General features: G+C 48.8%; 8 protein-coding genes and 1 non-coding gene across 9 annotated transcripts; 5 read left to right on the forward strand and 4 right to left on the reverse strand.

Annotated features, from left to right (window-relative positions):
* Positions 1-398: 398 nt before the first annotated feature.
* On the reverse strand, positions 399-1921 carry F5B22DRAFT_284318 (putative hydrolase; the record flags this gene model as incomplete). Its single annotated transcript, XM_047970331.1, has 1 exon — positions 399-1921. Exon 1 carries the CDS (start codon positions 1643-1645, stop codon positions 401-403), a length of 1245 nt encoding a protein of 414 aa, XP_047829327.1. The 5' UTR covers positions 1646-1921.
* A 205-nt stretch (positions 1922-2126) lies between these two features.
* On the forward strand, positions 2127-3767 carry F5B22DRAFT_637411 (uncharacterized protein; the record flags this gene model as incomplete). The annotated part of the gene is made up of 3 exons (XM_047977437.1): positions 2127-2186; positions 2262-2807; positions 2868-3767. 3 exons carry the CDS (start codon positions 2127-2129, stop codon positions 3765-3767), a joined length of 1506 nt encoding a protein of 501 aa, XP_047829328.1.
* Positions 3768-4190: 423 nt separating this feature from the next.
* F5B22DRAFT_t128 lies at positions 4191-4275 on the forward strand. The gene has a single exon. It is a non-coding gene; the product is annotated as a tRNA-Pro (tRNA).
* A 3684-nt stretch (positions 4276-7959) lies between these two features.
* On the forward strand, positions 7960-9130 carry F5B22DRAFT_648135 (uncharacterized protein; the record flags this gene model as incomplete). The annotated part of the gene is made up of 2 exons (XM_047978980.1): positions 7960-8919; positions 9065-9130. The coding sequence occupies 2 exons, from the start codon at positions 7960-7962 to the stop codon at positions 9128-9130; spliced, it is 1026 nt and encodes a 341-aa protein (XP_047829329.1).
* A 360-nt stretch (positions 9131-9490) lies between these two features.
* F5B22DRAFT_648136 (uncharacterized protein) lies at positions 9491-10844 on the reverse strand (the record flags this gene model as incomplete). Its single annotated transcript, XM_047978981.1, has 3 exons — positions 9491-9601; positions 9725-10398; positions 10550-10844. 3 exons carry the CDS (start codon positions 10842-10844, stop codon positions 9491-9493), a joined length of 1080 nt encoding a protein of 359 aa, XP_047829330.1.
* Positions 10845-12379: 1535 nt separating this feature from the next.
* F5B22DRAFT_613209 (uncharacterized protein) lies at positions 12380-16265 on the reverse strand. Its single transcript, XM_047975393.1, has 7 exons — positions 15823-16265; positions 15489-15762; positions 15290-15440; positions 14726-15225; positions 14493-14675; positions 12932-14436; positions 12380-12877 (listed from the first exon to the last, which is right to left on the reverse strand). Exons 1-7 carry the CDS (start codon positions 16001-16003, stop codon positions 12633-12635), a joined length of 3039 nt encoding a protein of 1012 aa, XP_047829331.1. The 5' UTR covers positions 16004-16265; the 3' UTR covers positions 12380-12632.
* On the forward strand, positions 16266-18380 carry F5B22DRAFT_613222 (MEMO1 family). The gene is made up of 3 exons (XM_047975394.1): positions 16266-16451; positions 16611-16875; positions 16949-18380. The coding sequence occupies exons 2-3, from the start codon at positions 16712-16714 to the stop codon at positions 17766-17768; spliced, it is 984 nt and encodes a 327-aa protein (XP_047829332.1). The 5' UTR covers positions 16266-16451; positions 16611-16711; the 3' UTR covers positions 17769-18380.
* A 2043-nt stretch (positions 18381-20423) lies between these two features.
* Positions 20424-22146, forward strand: F5B22DRAFT_284419 (t-SNARE). Its single transcript, XM_047970332.1, has 2 exons — positions 20424-21256; positions 21309-22146. The coding sequence occupies exons 1-2, from the start codon at positions 20497-20499 to the stop codon at positions 21515-21517; spliced, it is 969 nt and encodes a 322-aa protein (XP_047829333.1). The 5' UTR covers positions 20424-20496; the 3' UTR covers positions 21518-22146.
* F5B22DRAFT_284420 (uncharacterized protein) lies at positions 22147-23952 on the reverse strand. The gene has a single exon (XM_047970333.1). The coding sequence runs from the start codon at positions 23516-23518 to the stop codon at positions 22775-22777; it is 744 nt and encodes a 247-aa protein (XP_047829334.1). The 5' UTR covers positions 23519-23952; the 3' UTR covers positions 22147-22774.
* Positions 23953-24279: the final 327 nt, after the last annotated feature.

Here is a 24279-nt window from a genome sequence, read left to right on the forward strand (position 1 = left end):
GTAACCTCTGTGTAGGTACCACTACAGGTCTTGTGGTCCTGTGCTGTAGTACAACAAAGGTACTACCCATGCACTACCGGTAGGTAATAGGTACAGGTATCGCCTGTAGAACATCAGATCAATCAAATTCATATCTACCTAGGTATACAATACATACCATATACTTTTAGAAAAGAATCAAACGAGGCGCAAGTGTTTCGATTGCCTAGGTGGCTCTATGAGATGAATGATTCATTTATATATATATATATATGTTTGTAACCGACGCTGTGACCAGAACAGCAAGTCAAATGTGTTACGCGGTAAGAATTATGACTAGCATGTGACGGACGCGAACTACAAGTGACTGTAAGGTACCTAACGCGATAAGAACGCGTAGGTATATGAATACCTAGTGACCTCAAAATGTCCCTATATCCCCAGAAAACTCCACGCCAGCCAGCCAGACCCTCTGAATAGTCCGGGTGGCCGTAATATCTTCAAGAGGATTCCCAGAGAGTAGCACCAGATCCGCGCGTTTGCCCGGCGCAATCACCCCTCTATCACTCAATCCCCAATGCTCTGCCGCCACAGAGGTCGCGGCTCGTAACGCCTCTGCCGGGGATAGCCCTGCATGGACCAGCAATCGAAGCTCTTCGTGAAGACTTATCCCGAAGGGCACTAGAGCGATGAGTCCTTGGACCAAGTTGGCATCCGTGCCGGCAATGATAGGCACCCCGGCCGCCTTTAGGCGTCGCACCGTCTCTTCTGCAGCCGTGTAGTCGCGCGATTCCGGCGATGCATCACTGATGGCTCGCAGGATGGTGAGCGTTGGGGTTGCTACTTGGCCGCTGGAAGCGATATGTTGCGCTAGGCTAGCAGAGATCGGCGTGTCGAGCGGCGCGTGTTGGATATTATCAGCGCCAGCCGTGACCGCTTGATTGTACGCTTCGAGAGCAGATGCATGGCAGGCCACGCGCTTCCCTTGCTCATGGGACCTCTTTGTCAAAACATTCAGTGTCTGTTGGTCTAAACCAGGTGATTCGGCAATGAGCTTGACAAAATCCGGTCCCCACGATACTGCATCGTCAACCCATGAAGCAGCTACGCTAGCATTGGTGACCAGACGATCCCCGTTGCCATCTGCCATGATGATAATATTCCCGTGCATGCTTCCTGGTGCCGCGGCGGGTAGTGACCCTGCCACGATATCAACTAGCCCAGTATGGTTCTGCAATGACTGACAAAGTTGTGGCTGGAAGCAAGCCATGAGCAGTGCCGTAGTCACTCCATACCGGCTTAAATCTTGAAGGTCGGTGACATTCTCCGGATGCGCATGTGCGTCTATGAGTCCGGGTAGAAGGACGCCACCATTCCCGTCAATATGTGTATTGGCGTTGCTGCAACGCCCAATACTTTCGATCTTGTCATTTTCAATGACTACAGTAGTAGTTGGAAGCAGTCGGTGTCCATCAAATACTCGTACATTGTTGATGGCTATCTTTCCCATGGCAAGTGGAATATTTCTTTGCATCGAACGAAACTTCTCATTGCTGTCAGTGGCCAGAGTATAGTTGAACTGCATTTCCGCTCCATTATGGGATGGACATGCAGCCCCGAGAGAGGCAAGCATGAAGGATGCGTATAGAAATGGTAGAAGAGACATTGTGACACGAATTATGATTCCGCTCCTCGAAAGGTCGACGGAAACCCACGGATTTCGACGTCTTGGGTCTTTTATAAACGCTCACGTTATGAGAGCCACCTACGATGTGTACGACGCCTGAATCGCATCCACGGCTCATCGGTGTCACCACCTGCACCCATTCACATCAACACCTACTGCCTAATTGGGTAACTCGTGCGATTCGGGATAAGTTACCTACTCAAGGCGCGCCTATACAAAGTAGTATGACCTAATCTAGACTAGTGTAGGACCTCGTCATAGGTTTTACATGTCCCGGTTCAACTTCATATTACTAATTTACATAGGCATCAGACTTGGAACTGGCGACGTTGTGTTTCCTTGGTCGCTCTAGGTTATCGCTGCGAGTCGCGCGGCTTGCCTCATTCAAGGCCGGATCGTTTCTACTTTCGAACCACAGCCCCTCCCTACCTATCCTCATCATAGTGCCCTACGGGACCCGATGGCGACCCGAACTCCGTACAGCCTAGGCTGCCACGCATGCAGAAGGATGAAAGTCAAGGTAGTAATTAGCTCATATGATAGGCAATCCCAAACTGTCCCCGTAGATAAGTACTAATTGGCGGCTTCGTAAAAGTGCGATGAGAAGAAGCCACAATGTGGAAGATGTGCAAAGGCTCGTCGTTTATGCCCAGGCTATCCCGACACGAAGCAAGTGATATTCCGGTCGGTGAATGAAGGACTTGCTTCGAAGGGTAAAGCTGCACGTCCGTTACGGACGCGAACACATAATACTTCTGCAGCATCAGATCACGCAGGAGATTTGGCATCAGATTCATGCATACCGCAACTCCTCGCACAGCCTTCTGAAGCATGGGACACGAGAGCCATCTCGCATTTCTTATACCATTATACATCATCTGCGACGAAGGACAGCTCCGGGTATCTAGGGTTCTTGTCAGACTTATTAAGCAACAGTCCAAGCGTACCGTATCTCAAGTCCGCGGTGCTTGCAGCTGGCTCTGCGAGTCTCGCCAACATAACCGGGCTCGTTTATCTCCAGATAACTGCGGAGAAACACTACGGTGAGACACTAAGATGTATTTCAAGCGCTTTGAAGAACCCATTAGAAGCGAGCTCTGATGCTACACTGGTCGCCATCATCATCCTCCAGATGTACGAGGTAAGATATGCTCATCAAGACGACCTGTCGACCTCCCTCTGTAACAATCATTCATTGCAGGTAATCGTCGGCATCACGAGAGTGTCATGTGATCCCCACCAGAAAGGACTCGTGGAACTATCGCGGATACGCGGGAATGCTCGGCTCGGGACAAGGAACGACAATGCCTTGCTTCAAGTTATCCACGGCCGGGTTCATACGAACGCAATAGGGGGCCTCTGTCCTTCCCCGATCAACATGGATTATGATGTTAAGAGGGTAGATATCGCTCTGCATGAAGCTGAGCTCTGGCGACTTATGCGCAAGACCTCGCAATGCTGTGTCGCGACTTGGACGATGATTTCGGTTCCAAGCTACGAAATATCCAGTAATGAAGTTATCAAATCTATTGATAATCTATACTCGACGTATCATGGCCTACTGAACTGGAGGAAAACACTGCCCTCTATCTGGTCATACCAATCCTGTGAGATGCCCAGTCGAGATGCCCAGCCGGGAACGATTTACCCAGAGAAGTACCATCTTTTCAAGAACATTCATCATGGCGCAATGTGGATCAGCTTCTGGTGTACCGTCGTATATGCCCTACAAGTCCTCGTTCATGCATCTTCTCTTCCAATATTAGAACAATGCCTCAACCAAGACCAATATTCCATTCAGGATCTCCAGAGAAGGCTCTACAGCGCAGTTGATGACATCTGTGCCTGTGTCCCGTACATGCTAGGCGACGTAGACCGGCTAGGCCTACCAGTCGTCGGTAAGGACGGGAAGGCCCTGGGCGCTTATTTTCTGCTGCGAGGGTTATATGTAGCTAGTTGTGTCGAGGAGTTGACGGATCTTCAGCGGGAATACATGATGACGACGTTCTTGCGGATTGCGCATGGCAAGGGTATTAAGTTGGCTTTGCGACCGAGGAATAGATGGTTGAATCGACAGCAGAGGGATGAGATGGTGCGGTAACGTGGACTAGATACGGCGAGCTTATAGTTGTAATCTTAACACGGCCGTAGTTGTGGTGAAGTATAGGTATGGAATTCTCACCTACTAGGCGCTTTGTTACGCATTCCCCTCCATGTCTACGGTGGTTCTTTACGTACCGGTAGGTAAGGTTTTAATCCTATCTAATTATATCATTTCCTCGCATACGCGGTCCCCTGCTATTTTGTGGCCATTGTGAGATATATGTAGAAAGGAACTATTTTCTTCTCAGGCCTTCACACTGCGCGCCTGTAACTACATGGGCAAATAGGATGCATCTCATTTTCAGATGTTGATATTCATTCAGGATGCTCAACGGTGCTGTGTGGCTGTGAGAAGACATGTAACAAATATATAGGTCCTAGTTATTTTCGTACCATCATAAGCTCACTTCAGCGCATCAGCGGCTCAATGGTCTAGTGGTATGATTCTCGCTTTGGGTCTCCATCTAAACTGCGAGAGGCCCCGGGTTCGAATCCCGGTTGAGCCCTTCTTTTGCCGTTTCCACCGCCAGTTATGCATATGAATTGTGTGTGATTCCGGGTGGTCTTTCTTTTTTCTATTTTAAATGAGATAACTACATAAAGTGAATTTCATTCCTCGGTTTTCCTAAATTTCGTTTTAGATTATGAAACTAAGTGTGTTGAGCTGCAAGTAAGCTACTTGTGCTTTGCGACGAACCCCTGATATTATACCGCGCTACATTGATTAATGAAATCATGAGCATCCCATGAGTAGACTTGTTGTTATTCTTAAGTCGCCTAAACCGAATAATGTAGAGTTTGTCACAGTACCATATAGTTGAGTGTAGACGCACACGGTCTTAGTTTAGTATGGTACATTCTTATTCTGTTCCGTGACAGAGTTCAGTTCTGCAGCGCTTACTAGCCGGATTATCCGTCGTTTACTTGAGCTAAGGATAAAAGTGTGTAGGAAGGGCTGATGAGAGAGAGAGAGAGAGGACTTGGAACCCAGGCTATTCACATTATAATCGTCTACTAGGGCTGCAAATGTCCTTGGCCACCAGTTTCCTTCTGACCTTGATAGCTACTTTTGACTCTATACACAGTGAGTCAAGCTTTTTCTAATCTTCAAACCCACCCGTGTGTAGCAGTGAGCTATTTAGGTACTGAACTCAAAAGGATGATAACAAGCAAGGTGAATACATTCGGAGATTAAAGATGTACAACTGGCGATAATTTGGAAAATGCAGTGTTGATAGATGTTCTCTTTCTAGAGAGCTTCAACTAGTCGTGGTAATGAGTCCGTATATGATTATTTAGGGACCCATCTCTCCCGGATGAACGTGGGACAGTTCATGTTTATGGTTTACAGGGCCAGGGAAGATATGAGTTTGTAAGAGAACCGGATATGAAGACGAAAACCGCTACTTGGACGTAGCGAAAGAGAGCATCTCCATACATAAGGAAAAATTGAGTTGGCTAGGGAATGCCGAGTACAAGGGAGCTGTATTGGCTCAGCGTTCTGATTGCTTGTTATGGTAAAGAAAGACCGCATTCGCCTCCTGCTTGAGTTCCTCCACCCAAGCATCAATATATTTCGCGCACATATTTGTTACTGTGGGTAATCCTAATTTGACCTTGACCCTTCCCGAAGTGGCGTATTAACCAGACCACTCACCAGCTTGTGTCACCAACTGTAGTGACACCTGGTCCTCCTCTGGCTTCTCGACTGCCGCTTCAGTAGCCCTTCTAGCCCACAGTATTGGATCAGAGTCAAGCACCGACCCAGAGACTCACCGCATGTAATTGTTGTTACCTACAGGTGAGGCGTTAGGATGTTGATCCAAGGCCGCATAAAATTTCGGAACCCGAAACTTCGAAGTCACTCCAGCTTTGTTCATGTGCAAGCAGCAAATTTCAAAACACAATCACACAAATTTCGGGGAGAGAGGAAAGCGTAGACCTATTATATACGGAATATGTAGTTCTAGCTAGGAGCTTGTCCATGGGTGCTTCAATTGTGAAGGAGGTGCAAGGGCAGAGGATCAGATAGCGGTGTAGATATGGCAACTAGATAATCCGGGTAACTCCAACCTCTGACGAAAGAGGAGAAACAACAAAGCACCGTTATGAACATTTGGCAACCACGGTAGGGTTAACGACGTAGGAGTCTACCTAAGTGGCGCTACCTTCGAGCCGAAGGCTTTAAGAAGATATGGTAGGCATCCAATGAATGCTACTCGAATACCTAATAGCACGGCTTAGCTGCGGTAGTATCCAGTAGACTTTGTACAACCCCCCATATTTCGGGATACACGCGAATCGGACCTATTGAGAGTCGGGATCGCTTACCGAGCGCCCTCGGGTTGGGCAATAGCCAATGATAGCAAAATTACCTGTTCAGGCAAGGGAGGCTGGCCTAATATCAACGACAAACTGAGTATGTGTGCTCACTGTACTAATGTAAATAGTACGATCAGGTAGCTGGAGCTGGCACCATCATAGACTATGGCATTATTTTATATTACATGGAGTTACGGTGAGTTTACTAGCTTACTTAGTACTGTTCCCAAGTTAAATCTGTCATCGCATGATTCAATAGTGTAGGTAAGGACAAGACACAGAGATTGAAGGATTTTGACGAAGGGGTTCGCTTGTTCGCTTCGCTGGGGCTTCTAGGCCTTTTCTAAGAAGTCTAGGCATAAAAATAGATATTTGTCGTCTGAGGAGTGGATATTGACTTAGGTAAGTGGTGCAAGACCGTTAGTAGACATGCTAGTGTAATTCGTGGTTACGAGAGATCTTGTAAGAGGAATAGTCATTGGCCCAACATTCTTTAGACCGGTGGGGAGGCTGATTACTTCCGGGCCGGGGATTGGAATTGCAATGCTACACGTGAAACTATCTGCAGGTATTATGTGTGTCCCGTAGACGGCAAAAGCCGTGATTGGGTTCCGAGAAACGTTTGACCTGGATGGGGTACTCTCCGTAGTGTGCACATGTAGTACAGTACATAACTACTAGGTAGTAGTGTACGAAATCCAAGAAATCCAAGAATATCAGTCAAACTAACCGTGCCTAGTGTTGACTAATGCTGCGTTTAGTATGTTTAGCTGTGCTTACCATACTTGGTGCATTGAGCTATCCTGTTGTCTGGAGATCTAGGTAGGTAGGCTTTCAACATTCGGGGCCGGCAGGGAGGTATTTGTATTATCGTGTAAGTGAGGGCATTATCAGGTCTCATCATCTAGACCACCGATGAGGTGATTTACGAAGACTGCGCTACACTGCATATTACACGAGAGGCGTCAGTGGCTTCAGTCTAGAACCAGCGCACTTGACAGGATTTAAATACGTGCCCCTTACCTGCGTTAAGCTAGCACACCGAATTCACTTGGCTTTTGGCGCCATTTAGTGTACGGTAGACACTTTTAGGAGTTTCTTGTTTTCACACTAAACAACGACTAAGTGAGAGCACAGACTGCTAAGACGCAATTAACTAGGCTGAGAACTTCCTTTCTTGGTGCCAAGTAAGCAGCATCGTGCTCGCTAATGTAGCCTGGCCGATAGGGTTTAGTGAGGAGTACACGGGTAGGCAATTTGGTCCCAGCTATTAGGCGCCTGGGTCAGATCTGGGAAGTACTGCAGATGGAGTTTTCCGTGACCCCTGGAGCAAACAACGATCCCCAGTTGCTAACCACCACTTGTCTGCTGATGGAGTTGCCGGTGTCTTTCAAATGAAATGAAGAATGCGGCAATAGACTCGGTCACGCCTAGCATTGCCCAGCGTACGATCTGGAGCATCAACCCCATGCCATGGCTCGGTTCTATTCTAGTACGACCACCACGATGGGTATCGTGTCTCGCCCCAACGAGTACTTGACAAATATCCAAGGAGAGATATATATACCTTATCATGTACTCGCTCTCTCCCGTGCTATACCATATCGTGAAATGTCGCCATCTCGCTGCAACGTTGCGCAATTTGTCGTGATCATATTGTCTAACCTGGAGTATCTTACTTGCTTCTAATAACAAACAGTAAGTAAAAAGACTAAGAACCTAATATGATAGCTCACATTGTCCTGTGTTCTTGTTGTTGAGCCTTTCTTCCCTTTGCGGCATCTAGCATCAAGTCTAGACAAAACTCTCATCTTAACTTCATACCAACTTGAAGCTTACGATCACGCTAGGCCACTACACCAATAACAATGCGTTGGTTAATGGACCGGTTCTTCCTCACTTCCGAGGACAGTTCAGCATCAGTGCCGGTGCCGGTGCCGGACCAAGATACTAGGACTTTCCACCGCTTCTCAGACCTCCCCGCCGAGCTCCGCCTACAGATATGGGAATACTACTTCGACATCCCACGGATTCATGTACTCTACCCGGCGCCATCGAAACTTCAGTCAACTTCCAATGGAGCTGCTATAGCCTACGCCGACCTAACCGCACAGACAAACCATAATGTGCCTACTAGTCTTCGCTTTGCTGCCGCCACTATAAATAGTGAAGCACTCGAAGTGTTTCACAAAAAGTTGGATCTCGTTCATATGAACTTCATGGGACTGCCGAGTAAACATGTGAAAGATTTGTATGAGCACAGGTTTGGAGACCTCGTCGACCGCAAGGACCGGGAGCAAGCACTCAGCGTACCGAAAGATATCCTGCAATCAACACCGGAGCTTGCTGAATTCGTCAGGAACCCAGGTGGCAAACCGCGCGACACGCTCATCCCCGGAGTTCATGTCAATTGGGCAAATGACTTGCTTTATCTCACCGACGGTGCAGACGTCAACTGCGAGACGCTGAGGAGGGTGTGTAATGGACCTATTGCGAGCAAGCTTCGAAGGGTGGCTATCCTTATCCACGATAGCTACAAGTATGAAGGGTTCCGTCAGTTCCTCGGACCAAGCGTCGACTTCCCCAAGCCGTCCGCAAACCTCGACGAGGTCGTCCTTGTTGTCCGTCTGAGCGACCTCGACCCCTGGGTTTGTGCCAACGCAAAGCGCGACGACTTCGGGTTTGTCCCGTACGACTCAGTCATTCAGGATAGGCAGAAGGGCAGCTGGGAGTGGATGCAGAACATGAAGCTAATCGAACGACGCTTCGTGTACGTGGCACAGCTCTTGCGGGAAGCCTTTCCCGACCTAGAGGACCGCAAGATAAAGGTACGTCAATGTCTCCCAGATCCTCCACTCATTGGCAGTTCTTTGCGAATGTGTGATTCATGGCCAAAATGGTGTAATACCTGGCACTCCCCCTGTTGGGATGATCCTTTCCTTGGCAGGCAGTTATCTAACCGACATATTGCAGTGGGCCGTTGACATTGATTATATCCACCGGAGAGCGGAGACGAAATACATGCGAACCATTCGATGATGGTCTGCACTTTTATTTTGGGTGCAAGAAACGGCCAGGGACCCCAACTGGGTCATGTCTGTGATCCACGCGAACCTCCTTGCAAGGCGAGAATTAAGCCGACTTGGCCAGTCCGTCCTGGTATTACCATGTGAAGAGAACCCAAGATACGGAACATAGCGCACTGCTTGGTACACCACACTAGCCTTGATGGATTCGAACTATTATTCAAACGGCCCTGATGACTCCATCACCATGTCAAAAAAGAACATCATATAAGCTTAGGTTAACGGTCATCCACTTGCCTAGCTATTAACTACCTAGTCTGGTTTTTGGACAAAGAAGCATGAATTTTTTCCGGTCAGCTTAATCATCGGTCCTTTAATGACCCGCCAAATCCCGGTCATGCAACAACTGCCATTTTGAATGCGAAGAGTTGATATGGGTCCTCAAGCCCTCCACGCTACCAAACGTCTCGATCCTACCATTAGACTGAGCAATTGGTTAGCCCCGTGATACTCGACATCGAAGCAGAGGGTACGAGCAGCGGCTCACGCGTGCGCGATCCAAATGCATTCCTCAATCAACGGGGTTCTCAGAGCGAGGAAGACTTACCGTACACAGAACACATCCTAACCCATTGTTGCAATGTGATTTACCCAGGAACCTGGGCGTGATGTGGAATCCATCTTTGATTACCATGGTGGCCCTGTCTTCGGCACGACAGCCGGCGTTCCAAACATAACCACATCTGCATCTCGCTCCGTCAATCGGCAATGCCTTTTCCAGGTCCACCTGGTACTTCATCGCCTCAGGGCAGAAGACGCTGAAAACGCTGTTCTTCGGCCGAGCGTCGCCGAATCTCGCTGTAGACCAGGAATACGTGGACTCGGATTCTTGGTTCAGCGATGGCTCTTTCGAGATCTGTGTTGGCGTCGTAGGGGGGGACGGTGGCTCGCGAGGGTTGTTATTACTATTGCTAACGGTGCTATTGGAATCTTTGTCCACCGAACTCTTCATTAGATGGTGATCTGGTACTTGTGTCGGTGTTGCTGGATCCACCCCTGGTTCATGACTGGCGGTGTCGTCGACATGGCTAGCATTACCGCTTATCGAAATATTTTGCGGTGGTGATACTGCCCGCGGCGCTAATCGGCCGACGACAAGACGTTGGTACTGCTTCTGCAACGCAGCTAAGGTGGATATGCGCATCGCCTCCGACACGCGAGTGACCTCGCCGAGCGGCAGGGGATAATATTCTCCTCCCTCAATAGCTCGTTGTAGAGCCGCTACGCAATCGCGTATTCGCGCGAGATTCTGCATTAGAACATCATGACAGGCCGCTGGTGCAGTCGAGCCACATCTCTCATCAGCCTACGCACGCCAGACGTAGATACGATCATCAGGAAGGAAGACCTGGTGTTACTGTCATTGTCTTACCGTCTCCGTATACGAATTCATCCCCAAGCACATCGACACCACTCTGAAATGCCTCCTCAATCTTCAACTTCGAGATGCTAAGCGATGTGCCAGCTGCTGAAAACGTCGTCTCTTTCCCGCTCTTAGTATCGCCCTTGGTATTGCCATCGTTGGTCGCGGTACTCGTCGTCGTCGTCCGGTAATAGTAATGGTTGCGCGCCCGCTGTCTCCGGCGCCAACCGGCGTAGCATTCGAGAGCGGCGCCGTACGAGTCTAGTAGGGCAGCGACTACATGGCCGACCGTCTCAAGCGCCATATACGACGGCCCATCCATTCATCTAGCTGATCTGCCGTCTGCGCATTGAAGCGGTTTCTTACTACTTCCTCCTACTTCTCAATCGGAAGTAGTCTAGATAAAGATAGTATTAAATTTGAAATAAACTAGAATTGAGAATAGTGGGTTCGTCCCGGTATAAAACAATGAACAAAGAAAGCGAGAACAATCCGATTCTTGTGGTAACGCGTGAGACAATTTGCCCGTTATCGTCTGCTACCGAGATAGGTATTGCAAAAGTCCCCTCTTTCTTCTATTTGCCTATCTGCCGAGCTGAGTTAGGAAGCAACTTATCTTTTGAAACCCATCAACCAAGCAAGCAAGTCATTGGTCTCTGCCCTATGATGTGTAGGTAGATATGTAAGTTATGTCTGAATCCGACCGAGGCCGCATGACATGCTAATGCAGCGTGGCGCAAGCCCCAATGCCAGCCCCAGCAGCGTCTTGTGATCTGGTGTTGGTATAATCAAGCGAGTGAAATGGTGTGTAGGCGAGACACGTATTTACTCAAATGCCGTCATTTGTGCAGCTAACAGCCAGTGTCTACCTATCTGCCTATCTACCCTGCCGCAATTTTGCTTATCTGTTTCTCTGCCTACCTACCTTTGTACAGTATCAACCTGCCCTTACTTCACGCACCGAGTAGATGTCCTAGTAATCTCGACAAAGCGAAGAAGAGGCACAGTGGTGCGCGAGGGCTTTAGAGAGAACGGTGGCTGGTAAATAGTTGGCTGACAGGGAAGGGCGGGTTAGGTCAGGTACTCTCGGTAAGCAACATTCGTCGGGCGCCAACTTGGCATGCATGCATACATACATACCTACCTACATACTTCGTACTGAAAGAAGTAAGCAAGTTCCAGGGCTGATATTTGACATTGGCCTCCCTGCGTGGCGTTTGCGCCGTAGCGTTGCGAAGTCTCAGCTATTTTACGCTTACAATAGATAGATAGGTAGTTGAGGGCACAAGATGCTATACCTTTTACGTATCGTGGTTAGAACTCGCCTCCGTGGTGATGCAGTGAATAATAGCATCGCTTGTGTTATGACTATGTAGGAATAATAGTCGGTAAGTAAGCAGGCAGGCAGGTAGATGATTACTTGGGAGGTTATATCACCAAATGTTTATAGGTGCGCGTATTGACACCCATCTATGCGATACTTGAACAAATGAAGTCAATACTTTAAGATATAAGAAACCGCAAGGCTAGTATAAAATGACTGGTCATTTCCATACTGGGCGGCTATTATATAAGTGTACAATAAGACCCTCGCTACACTTTGTCAAGCTTTCATGGTGGTAAGAAGGCTGAGCCGATATATTTCGTTAAAAATGCCTTCTATTAGAAAAAGAAACTAGAGGCGGTGAAAATCCACATCTGCGTCAGCTGTACGGTGTGGTTGCACAGCACGACTTAAGCACACGAGGAGCAAGACACGAAGATTGTTAAGCTGTTGCTTGAGTTAAATAGAGTCTAGAGGCACCCAATGCGAAATCGCAAACGATGAAACAGGCCGCCGACGAGAAATGCGTATTGTTATTTGATGGACTCCAGGGTGCACGAATGTTGCAGATCACGTCCGTGAAGACACTGTATTGTATTCGGAAAAGAAGCCTTGTATTTCATTCATAAATCTAAAGGTGCAGGCAGTAGAACACAAGAGACCGTAAATTCGTGTACCGTCGAAATCGTCAGTCATGACTGGTCGTACACAACCGACCACAATGAGAAAACGCAATCCAATTTCTATCATATCAAAAAGATAAGAAAGCTACCAGAATCGTGATAGTATCCATACGAGCAAAGCTAGTATGACGACAGGTCGAGACAAAACCCTGGTGAGAGAGGACGGGAGGTCGCCGAGTTCAGCTTTGAGCACTTTGAGAACAGATAAGAGCCACAAAGTGCTCACTAGGATAGTATAAATGCTATTCTCACGAAAGGAATCGGGGTCGAAACTATAGGAAGGTTTAAATAACCATGCAGCGAAATGACCAACTTTCCCCCTCAATAACTCTGTGGCAAGTGTCAGCAGATACCCGCTCATAAGAAGAATGCGAAGAACCATACTCCACCTGCTGGGCATAGTCAAGTCGTCTGAATCTATAGGTTCTATCTCACCCCTCTCGCGTAGTGCTTCAAGTAATATCTCAAGCATCTCCCGATCCGTACTTTCTAAGATGTCCATTTCAGGGGTAATTACCCCGCGGGGTGTAGGGATGGTAACCCCGGTGACTGGATCGCGACACACGGCCCATCGCCGAGGGTGTCGAGATCGGATGTTTTCGCGGGCAAGTGAAAGTGCAGATTTTCCACAGCACATAGGTTCCGAGACAGAAGCGCCTGCGTCGACTAAGATTTGAACGGCAGGCTTCATTCCGCAGTGAAGAGCGAGCATCAACGCTGAATATCCGTCGACAGAAGGGTATGGGAAGGACTGAAACTCGTTAAGCCCCGTATAACTTGTCACATGTACCAAATATCCGAATTGTACGAAATTTGAGATGTCGAGATGTGATTTACAAGCTGGTATTCGAACAAGCTTTCGAAGTACGTCGTAGAAGTGGAGGTCCTGAAGCAGCAGTGCCGCGGGTGCTTTGGATCCCCAAAATTCTTTCGTGGCATGCCAAATCAACGACCGCACCTCTATTCTTACTGCTAGTGGGTTCATCTCATATCTTTGGATGCAGCCTAGGGTTATGTATTCAACATAGTTGGGTAATGGTTGAGATTTGGGGAGAAAAAATGTACTCGAAGTACCAGGATCACGAAACAACCCTGCTAGTGGCCATTGGTCACAGTCGAAGAGTATTTTGACATAATTATCGAGGAATGTTGGATCGTTAGTAAGTTTTTCACGCATACGTGGTGCATGAGGCGTGACATTTACCGCCTCCTTCGGACTCTGGCTTATCAAAAGATCAAATATTTCGGGGTTTGAGCACTGGGCTGCCTGAAACAGCATACCTCGAATCTCTGCTGCTGTAAGTGCAGTTAAATCCATTTCTTGAATAATGGAAGGGTTGCCATAGGCACAGACAAATATCAGGAAATTTCGTCGTTGTTTCTTATTAGATTCGCGTGGTGGCTGTCGGAATTCTTCACGAATATAATCGATGCTAAAGAGATTGCGGGCTGCCATTGTTTGGTAAGAGTTGATGTAATCCCTAACGAGAGAGGCAGTCTCTGGGCGAAACAGAGCAAACACGCCTAGTAACCACCGGTCAAACATGTATCGATCCTCAGTGAGGTCCAGGGGGTCTAGCTCAAGAATCCCTTTCAGTCTCGCAACAGGATCTTTTTCGGCCACGAAATGCGCGAGATAAGAATCACCAAGGTTGTAGGGGTCATGATAGGTGACATAACTTTTCGCAAGTGTACCAGTATATGTTAAATACGGTGTCATTACCCGACATCGATCATGGAACGTAACCTTATAGTCAAGTGGGATCAAAAACCCGCAAGTCTCGAGAATTAAAAGGGAGATGGGCTTCAAGGTAAGGTCAAATGTGCCAATTACCTCTGGATGCTCAGTTAAAAGGTGGTAGTGGTGCCGCGTAGCTACGCCGTAGATGCTGGCTAGTCTTCAATAAATCGAGCGCGATGTAGAAAATGATAATATATGACGTACTGTTGCCAGCTAGAGAGATGAGGCTGGAAGTCCCATGAAAGAAGTAGTTCAATTACCCGATAGAATTCGAGGTATTGTTGGGATAAATAATCTCGGTTCGATTCAGTGCACCTCCTATTAGGATCGCGATTCCATAGACCAGAGAGTTCCTCTTTATGGGAAGATTCATAAGAGAGAATGAACCTGCTCACTTGTCAATATACTATCATATATGATTTGGAGTTCTATCATACGCCGTGATGACGTCCACCGGATCTGAGCGATCCGACCATAGGACATGGTCTTTCAGAAGTCGACCTGTGTTTAAAAGAGCCCGGATTTTCCCAGAGTTGGGTACTTTCATGGTCCAGAACCAAGGAAACGCGGACAGAAGGCCCCAATATGCGTCCGATGATCGGACAAAACCCAATGCATCTAAAACATCGGGGTCATCGCAGAGTATGCTAGTAGTTACAGAGAACAGCATCGTGTGAATCTTGGGGGATGGACTGAAAAGACACCGCCATTCCACCAGTGTTCTTGAAATCCAGCTGTAGGGCTTAAATCGTACTTTGTAGGCGAGTTGGTGACGCTTACCCTTGTTAACTTCTGAGTCTGAGAACGTCGCAACTGTGACCGTACCACACAGCGTTGAATACCCCTTGGTCTTGATGATAGACCAATTGCCAGGGATAACGCTCTGTGGGGAAGGTGAAGCCGTGCGGCTGCTTCTATCCATTTGTCCCATTAACAGCTGTGGCTAATTAGCAATTAATCATTTTGATTCAAATCTGTAACTGCCGAATCTCCCAACTCACTTGCTCTCTCTTTGAGATAGTGCCCGAAGCTGAGCGTAGGCCCCTGCTAGTTTTTAACAATGCTGAATGCTCGTCGTAGAAGTTGGCTGCTTTGGCCCCTTGCTTCACGAGAGTGGTCATAACTTCCGATAAGCTTGACTCTACCCGTATGCTGTGCTACTATTAGCAAGCCTCCTATGTAGACCACCAGCATACGTGCCTTTGTACAGAAGACTGGAGAAAGAGAAAGCGATGCATCTGCTTGTCGAGAAGATCGCAATACTTCTGAATACTATGCTCGTGGAAGCGGAGACGACTGCCAGTCTCGATGGCGTGCAAGGTTTTCTTTTCGAAGCGATGTTTGCCTACCCGATCTAGTAATTGTCTAAACTCTTCGACTTCTCTTTCTGAATCTACGATACAGCGCTCGAAAAGACGGTGCGTGCTGGCTGGGATGCTAGCCACTGTAATGTGCTCGAAGCTGAACCTCAGCTCTGTTTCGCGATTAGATCAAATCCGACGCAACTGATCAAAGGCTCGAAAGACCTTGCTACCTTTGATGAAATCTCCATGCTGGTCAAGCTGCTTGACAACTGTACCGAGTTGCTTCTCTCCATGCTTGATTGCTTTGTACAGGCTGTGTAGCTGCTGGTAGAACTGGAAGGTAGCAGTACCAAGCTGGATAGTGGCTGAGGCAAGGCCAGGCAAAGCGCCAGCTGCAGCGATTGCTTCCATGATGAGACTTGACGATATGCCACCCTGGGGGATAACAGAGGAGGAGGCATGGATTACGAGAACGTGCCCATTGGGAACTCAGAGATCAATTATATACTGAGGCAATATTTGCACTTTTGTCAGCCTTTTACAGCACAGCCGCTGTCGCTCTGGCCGGGGTGTAGTTGGGGCACCATGCATGGTGAGATGCATCATTGGGAGGCTGTGAGGGGTGCATAAGTAGGAGAAGGTCATTCGACGCGCGGGTCAAGCATGGAGGACTTGTTGCGTGCGATAAAGACATCGCGAGCTGTTCTTGCGATGGTTGTCTGAGTTCTGAAATATGTATTTATTTCTCTTGGCCTACATTGGTAACATCTACCTAGGTATCTACATATGTACTTACACATACCTAGGTAGGTTACAGGTACATAGTAGGTAGGGCAGGAGTTGTGGTCGGGTACCTAAGGTATGGAACCGGCGCTGCTCTTATCGATTACTTGACATCTCCCCTCCGCTGTCCCGCATCAGTTGCATCATCACCATCTACCTAGCTTACACACTTGCCTGATGACAACCCACTCTTGTGTCCTAGTATTGACTGATAGACTAATTCAATAAGAACTAGTGGATCACATTACATGTATTTGTTTTGACGGGATCGCAGCTCAATAATCTTCGATAACCAGTCGCGGGTTCCTTTATCCCCAACAACACAGCATCTTGGCTATGACGAAGCTTAGCGGGACACGAGAGGCGGGCAAGGCCGATTCCTGGTACGAAGGGGATCCCGATGTCTTGTCGAGTGAGCTAGACAGCTATCTTAGCGACGTGCCAGCTTCTATCAACAATAAGAATCTTCCCATACCCGGCGCCAAAGTCATAATAGCCCCGTACGTGTGCTCGTGCCCAATCTGTTCCAGCCGAGGTGTTCAGGTTCTGGGGTGATTGACTCCTATCCTACAGGCACGCAGGATACTCATACTCAGGTCCATGCGCCGCCTGGGCCTATAAATGTCTCGATCTTAGCAGAGCAAAGCGAATATTTCTCCTCGGTCCCTCCCACACCTACTATCTACGTGGATGTGCCTTGACCAAGTACGCCCGATATGCGACGCCGTTTGGCGATCTGACCATCGATGAACCGATCGTGCAGAAACTACGGGAGACGGGCAAGTTCCAGGACATGCCAACGCACAATGAAAATGCAGAGCATTCTCTCGAGATGCATCTACCTTACATACACAAGCGTATCACCCAGACCTTCCCCTCGGAAGACCAATACCCTACGCTCGTGCCCATCTTGGTAGGCGACAACAAGGGGCTGGAGGAGAAGCAATTCGGGACCTTGCTAGCCCCTTACCTGCAAGATCCGGATAACGTTTTTGTAGTGAGCTCCGACTTCTGCCACTGGGGCGACCGATTCAGCTACACCGCTTATGCGCCGGGAAGCGACGTGAGTAACCTCACATCTTTGACGTATAGGACGCGCAAGCCCGCGGACCCGCCAATCCATGAGAGCATCAAGCTGCTTGACCAACTGGCCATGGACGCCATTGCTGGCGGCCATCACGACGAGTTTGTCGACAACCTCAGGAAGACCAAAAACACGGTCTGCGGAAGACATCCTATAGGCGTGACCATGGCCGCGCTGGAAGAGCTGGCACAGGGGGCTTCCGATCCGGATAAGTACAGGTTCGAGTTTGTGCAGTATCAACGGAGCAGCTTGGTGGAGGTGTACTCAGATTCGAGCGTGAGTTATGCGTCTGCGTATGCGATTGTCTGAGAGTGGCGTTGTGAATCTACAGATTTAGTCTCCTGCCGGCAGGAACCCTCGTGTTCGTGTTCGAGCATGTTGAGAATGATCTAGCTTCTGATTGCTACTGAAAACATGAGCCTAGCTCATCATGATCGTAGCCGCTGTGTATTTAACACCCTAATTGCCGAAGTAGAGGTAGGGTCTGGTAGGGCTATCCTTTATGAGATCTTAGAGTGGAAAAGAAGCTTAGAGTGCCCCCATGTGTTTTAGCGTCTTTCTTCACTCTGAAGCGCATTTCGCACGAGACAATCTCCTTTCTCGGGGCGACTAGTCTACAAGCAAGGCCGTGTACACGCAGAGATAAATTCAGACGACGAAAATAAGCAGCCATAGCACATGCATATACAAGATCATCGGCATAGATCGACGCTCGTTCTCCGACACTTAGTCCCGCAGGCACGATTTATCTGGATGCCTGGGAAAGTGCCTCTAGGTAGATGTAAGTTAGCGCATGTAAGCGATGACAAGCACCACATCAAATACCTACATGCTGGGTTCGATGGGGGCATATCTCGTTGTAGCAGCGCCAATGAACAGCATGATAAAACGTCTGCCTGCCGATGCGCGGATGGGGTTGGGAGGGGCGGGGACAGCGAGCGGCAAAGGAAGGGTTCTGCAGATGACGTTGGCGATCCTACACGAGCGGCGTCGCGGAAGAACCCATTTGGTGCTTTGTGGTCGTATTAACGAGAGTATTATTGTAGGTATTTTGCCCTGAGCAGAGGCTGCTGATTGTTGGTTCGCATGCGTTCGCATGCTTTGTTTTGTTATGTGCGTGGATATTGTTATATGGGTTTGAAGTTCGGTTCGCGCGAAATTCTTGGCTCTCTGAATTCAAGTAACTACGATTTACCGACAATGAACGCAGCATGTAACTACATGTACGAATTGACTTAACAAAACTACCAGTATACTAGATCATCCAACTCCCGGACCGAGTATTACCCGCCGTGTATCGCCTTACAGACTTGCAAGGTATGATGATATTTTTTATCCTCTTTGTTACTCTTGTATTCCGAGTCCGAGCCAGGCTGTGCTAAGAATGGCACAGCCCATGCGCGCGTACACACCACGCCTCGCAGCCGCATCGGAGATACAAGAGGAAATAATACGTAGAGACCGACACAGATGATGGCAAAAAGCTGAACTGGCTGAATGAGCTTACATGTAAGTAGGCACCTCTTACTTGCTCTGCACGAACTAGTGTAGGCCCCCGTCTGGCCCCCATTTCGTACTACACCGTCTCTGCCCGTCCTAGGTACTCCGCCCCTCCCCCAGCATCATGACTTCTACACTGCTGGTTCTTCAGCGAACCTTGAGTGAGTGATGTGATGGAGCGATATCCTAAAGTGATGCCTGATTTCTAGCGTGATCGAGGACTTACCTATCTTGCCTACTATGTATGTACTGTCCATCAGTCAGTAGAATGACTAGTTGAAAGATTCAACGGCATCTAAATTTAGAGAAGAGAGGAGACATACGATTGCCACCTTACTCTACCCAGACTCTACCAGTACCTTAGCTCACGTTAGCAATCCGTTGATAGTCGGCTGGCGTTGATCTGGTCGGTGGTTTAGCCAGACACTTACCAAAGTAGTGGATGGCAGTGCCTCACTTTAATGTGTTGTCAAGTACCTCTCCACTGCAAATAGTGAGGAGTGTACATTTGCCTGTGGGCTGGAGATGAACGAGCTGGGATGGTTGGCGGTGGATTCTCAGGGGCTAGACACGCTAGCACGGTCCCTTCCCTGCCAAAAGTGGCAGTCTGGCGCAGCTCTTCTGCGGCAGCTGTAACAAAGATGCGAGAGAGAGACGCTTCTCCTGGCCCGAGGGCAGAACAAGGGCAGAGCAAGGGCTAATGGACATGGGCATGGGCATGGGCCATGGCTCGATCTGACACACTGACACCCTTCCCGACCGACTGACTTAAAGTCCTTCCTTATTACTTATTTCAACCTCCCTCCGGCCAGATCGACCCAATCCATACGTGCACTTGCTATACCTACCTCACCTTGCTCGGCATTGGCTTCACTGGCTTTCCTTGCTGCCTCTCAACCCCATTTCTCGTCCTTCGTGCCTTTATATCTGTTTTCTTTGCTCCCAATAATTAATAATTATTGACACCTCTTGTATATATCACGACACAGACGCCTGTAGTCCTGTTGGTAACCGAGTCTCCTGGCCAGAAACAGAGCTAACCCTTCAAAATGAGTGTACGTGTTTCATCTTGTCCCCATCCCGTTTCAATCACCTGCACACCGAACCACACGCGACTCGGGTTAAGTCTTCGACGTGCCCCATTATCCTCACAATCCGATTCTTGATTCCTGATTCTGCAACAATTCAATTCTATCCCATTCTCTGTCCGAAAATAAATACGAGTTATTAAATAGGAGAAGACTAACAGAAATGGCACAGTACGGGTACATATTTCCTTTCGCTCCTAATCGCGTATTCCGATTGCGAGATGAACCTGCTCTAACATAGATGCTCCTCAGATACGGCGGACGGCAAAATCCTTTCGACGACCGCAATGATTCGAGTGGTGGTTACGGAGGAGGGTTGCCCTCGCGCCCCAACTATCGTGCCCAGGGGAACGGCTACGATGAATATGGGTGTATGTTGGACCAGACAGCAGACAGTGCCCTAAATATAAGGATACACTAACTGGATTCTCACAGCAAACAACGTTGAAATGGCGCCCTTAGCTCAAAATGTAGACCCATTCCAAGATCGAAGCCCAAATTCAGCCCTGGATGAGATATCTGATATCAACCGCGGTATCGACACCATTGACCGCAACCTGGAACAGCTGAAGATGCTTCAGCAGCGATCTCTTGATGATGCCGATAGCTCCGCTTCAAGCAACACCAATAGACAGCTCGACCGTCTCAGTTCCGAGACAATGGCTCAGTACAGGTCGCTTACCGAGCGCGTTCGCCAGTTGAAGAGCAAGCCCGAGAACACGCAGAGATTCGGTCAACAGGTGCGCCGTGTAGATGGTCGACTCAAGGATGCCATCCGGGCGTACCAGCAAGTCGAGTCGGCCTTCCGAAAGAAGACGGAGGAGCAGATGGCCCGTCAATACAGGATCGTGCGCCCCGACGCCACCGAAGAAGAGGTCAGGGCTGCCGTGACCGACCAGACTGGTGGACAGGTTTTCCAGCAGGCTTTGATGCAGAGCAACCGTATGGGTCAGGCGCAGTCCGTGCTGAACGCTGTCCAAGACCGCCATGCCCAACTGCAAAAGATCGAGCGGCAGATGATAGAGTTGGCGCAGCTGTTCCAGGACATGGATACACTGGTTATGCAACAGGATGTGGCAGTCACGAACATCGAGCAGAAGGGCGAGGAGGTTGTCGACAACTTGGACAGGGGCAATGTTGAGATCGGCACTGCCGTTAATACGGCCCGAGCAACACGGAAGAAGAAGTGGATTTGCCTGGGTATCTCTGGTATGTCATCTCCGATTGAATCACCTACTTGCCAGCTAACGTTATAAACTAGTTCTCATTCTCGTCATCCTTGCGGCTATCCTGGCAGGCTATTTCGTTACACACCCTCCCGGAGGTGGTAACAACAACAATAACAACAAGCGAAGCTTGGATGAGATCCTTGGCATTCGTTCCATAATCGAGAGCGAGTCTACGCCTCAGCTGCTGACCTCGAGAATCAACGCGGAATCGAGGCGATGGCTTACCAGCACGACGACGTAAGTGCGGTGCACTGAATCCGTCATAATTCAGTAATGCCCGTGCACCGTCTGTGAAAATTACTCCGAACAACCATGGCGCTGCGCAAATCCACATTTCTTGGCTCCAATGATACCCGCAATCGATCAACCATACAAGCTCCTCGGCTCCTCCAGTGCTTTTCACGAATCTGCAACGAGCTCGTTTGTGAAACGAGTGTTTAGCTCGGGTTGTTCAACATATCTAGATTCCCCCCCGCCCCGCCCTGGTTTCCCAACGGTTCCTCGTAAAGGCATTTGGCTTGATGTCAAATTTCACTCTCGAGGAGTAAGGAGGGAACCAATAGGTGCTCGCCGCAGCGCCTCCGATACCAATCGATACCAAGTGGGCGTACGTCTCACTTGTGTATTTTTGATTCCATCTTATATTTCTGTCATTTCGTGCTCGGAGAAGGGGAGTTCGATGCATTTTCAAGGCGTCCGGAATAAAAACTTTTTTTTTGAATTAGTACACTATTATTTCCCCCAACCCTATTTAATGAACATGCTTCTTATTCCCATGCTCTGTGATTTAGTTTTGCTTGATAATGCCTAGGTAGGGAGTAAGTAGGTTAGATAACATTCCATCTAGGTCAATGTTTGTAATCCGAATGATAATTCAATAGGAACCGGTCCGGTCCGTCTTAGGGATAAACTACAAGGAATGGAGGTTTTACTTCCTACGTGTGTCGACTTAAAGCACGAATTTCATGAACCTTGCGTGTGAATTGGGCAGGCACTGCAGTAGTCATTCAAGCAGATGAATTCATCTCGGCCCACATGGGAAAGTCAGAAAAGCATTCTTCAGGAATCTAGATTTATAAGACATAGCCTTTCATTAGGCTAAACGTGCTGTTCCGTCCACAAGAGCCTAGAGAGAAAATCAAAAAGAGATGAATGAATACACGGGCATTATCCTATGACCTAATGATGGTATTCCACCAAAAACGCCGATAACGCCATACCCCCTTATCTCCGTACAGATGGAATGAGACCTGGTGTCCTCGAAGAGAGGATCATAGGGCATTTTGCGCCTTTATGATAATTATCCTTTCGCTATACTGTGTCGTGTATTCAAAACGACTGATCAATCGTGCCTAGGATGCCACAAGAACTTGTGTGTTTTGGCAGCTTGGTTGATAAAAGTTGCTCGGTGTGCTTTGGCAACTAACTCCCTTGGATGGTATGATGGTGGTTATTTATGTAGGTCGGTTGTTCTTGACTATGGTTCCGGAAATAGCTTTCAGGCTGAAGGGGCAGGATCATTGGTACTTGTTGTGTCTCTCTTATGCTCCGCTGGAGTGTCCATCTTCTTCCGTCTGTCCTCGCTGGCATTGACAACATTTCGAAGCGTCGACATGCGTTTCTCGAAATCCTCCAGCATACTGGAGTAATCGTCTCCGTCTCCGGATCGCTCTCGGTCTCGGTGCCCACTACCACTACCACCCGCACTGCCGGGACGCTGCCGACTCGTCTCACCAGATATTCTCAACTCCGATGGTGAGCTGGGAGCACTCATTTCGATTCCTTCAATCCGTAGCATGAGCCTGTCGGGGCGGCTGATATTATCAGGACCGGTGTCCCCGGTTCCGTTGCCGCTGCCTTGTCCTGCATCCGACGAAGGAGGCGAGATTTGACTGAGCTGAGCATTCAGAACAGCCCACGAAGGGGATATGCTAGAAGCCCAAGAAACATTATAAACTCCGTCATCATTGGTAGCCAGGTCAAGGATCATGGCTCGGTTGGTGGGTACAGGGCCAGAGCCCGAATCGTCGGCATAGGAGTGTTCGCACTCGGCAAGCGCTTGGGTTAGGACCTCAGGATCGTCGTCGCTGAATATGTATCGTACATGAGGGTGATGGGTGGTCCTCGTAGATGCATTATTGACGAGTGTGAAGATTGGTGCAAAGGGAGGAGGCGTGCGTGGGTGTTCAGTGTCCTGGAGGTGGTCCGCGGTCGACGGCCGATTGCCGGCTGGATCCGTCATCTCGAAGGCAGGTCGAGGATGGGAGACATGGGCACTGGTGACTCAGGATAACGACGAGATGGAAGAGATGAGATGAGAAGGAAAGAAAGAAGGAAGACACATCCTGGGGAGCTGAAGGTGAGTTGTAAGGCTAGCAAGAAACTCCCGTCGGATTGATGGTCTGGTCACGGATGCACACGGGGATGCATGACAGCTGCAGCTCGGCTGCAAGCAAGCTGCAGGAGCAGGAGCAGGAGCAATAGGTACCAGGAGGCGGCCCTCTGGCGGCCCCTACTCTGCCCTAGGTACATGTAGCTACCTAGGTAGGTACCTAGATAGTGGGTGCCTACATGGTAGTAGGTCTGTTAGGTGGTGGTGATAGGCAGTGTGATAGGCAGTGATTGACAGGGCAGGCGGCAGCTTCTATCTTATCGGGCGAAATATGGAGACCAGGCAAACCCAGGATTGGGGGCCAACAGGAAATGGAAAATCCCATGGGTTCAGGCAGCCTACCCTAGAGTGGTATTCAGGAGGTAAGTCGGTCCAAAACCTACCTTTCTTACCTATATTAAGGACTCGCAAGTAGGAGGGAACATCTTTGATAAAAGACCGGACAATTGCTATTATGCGTGGACCTGTCTCATCTCGCCTCGGCACCGCTTCCACTTTGCCGCCGTCAGTTGAGGCGTTCCGCACATGAAAACATGAAATCAATGCAATCCAAAATATGAGACCCACTTGCTCGCTGCTCTGAAAGCACTTATATGATGAGAAGACTCATC

The sequence above is a fragment of the Xylaria bambusicola genome, assembly GCF_022495145.1.
Source record: "Xylaria bambusicola strain CBS 139988 unplaced genomic scaffold F5B22scaffold_31, whole genome shotgun sequence".
NCBI classification, from domain to species: Eukaryota; Fungi; Ascomycota; class Sordariomycetes; order Xylariales; family Xylariaceae; genus Xylaria; species Xylaria bambusicola.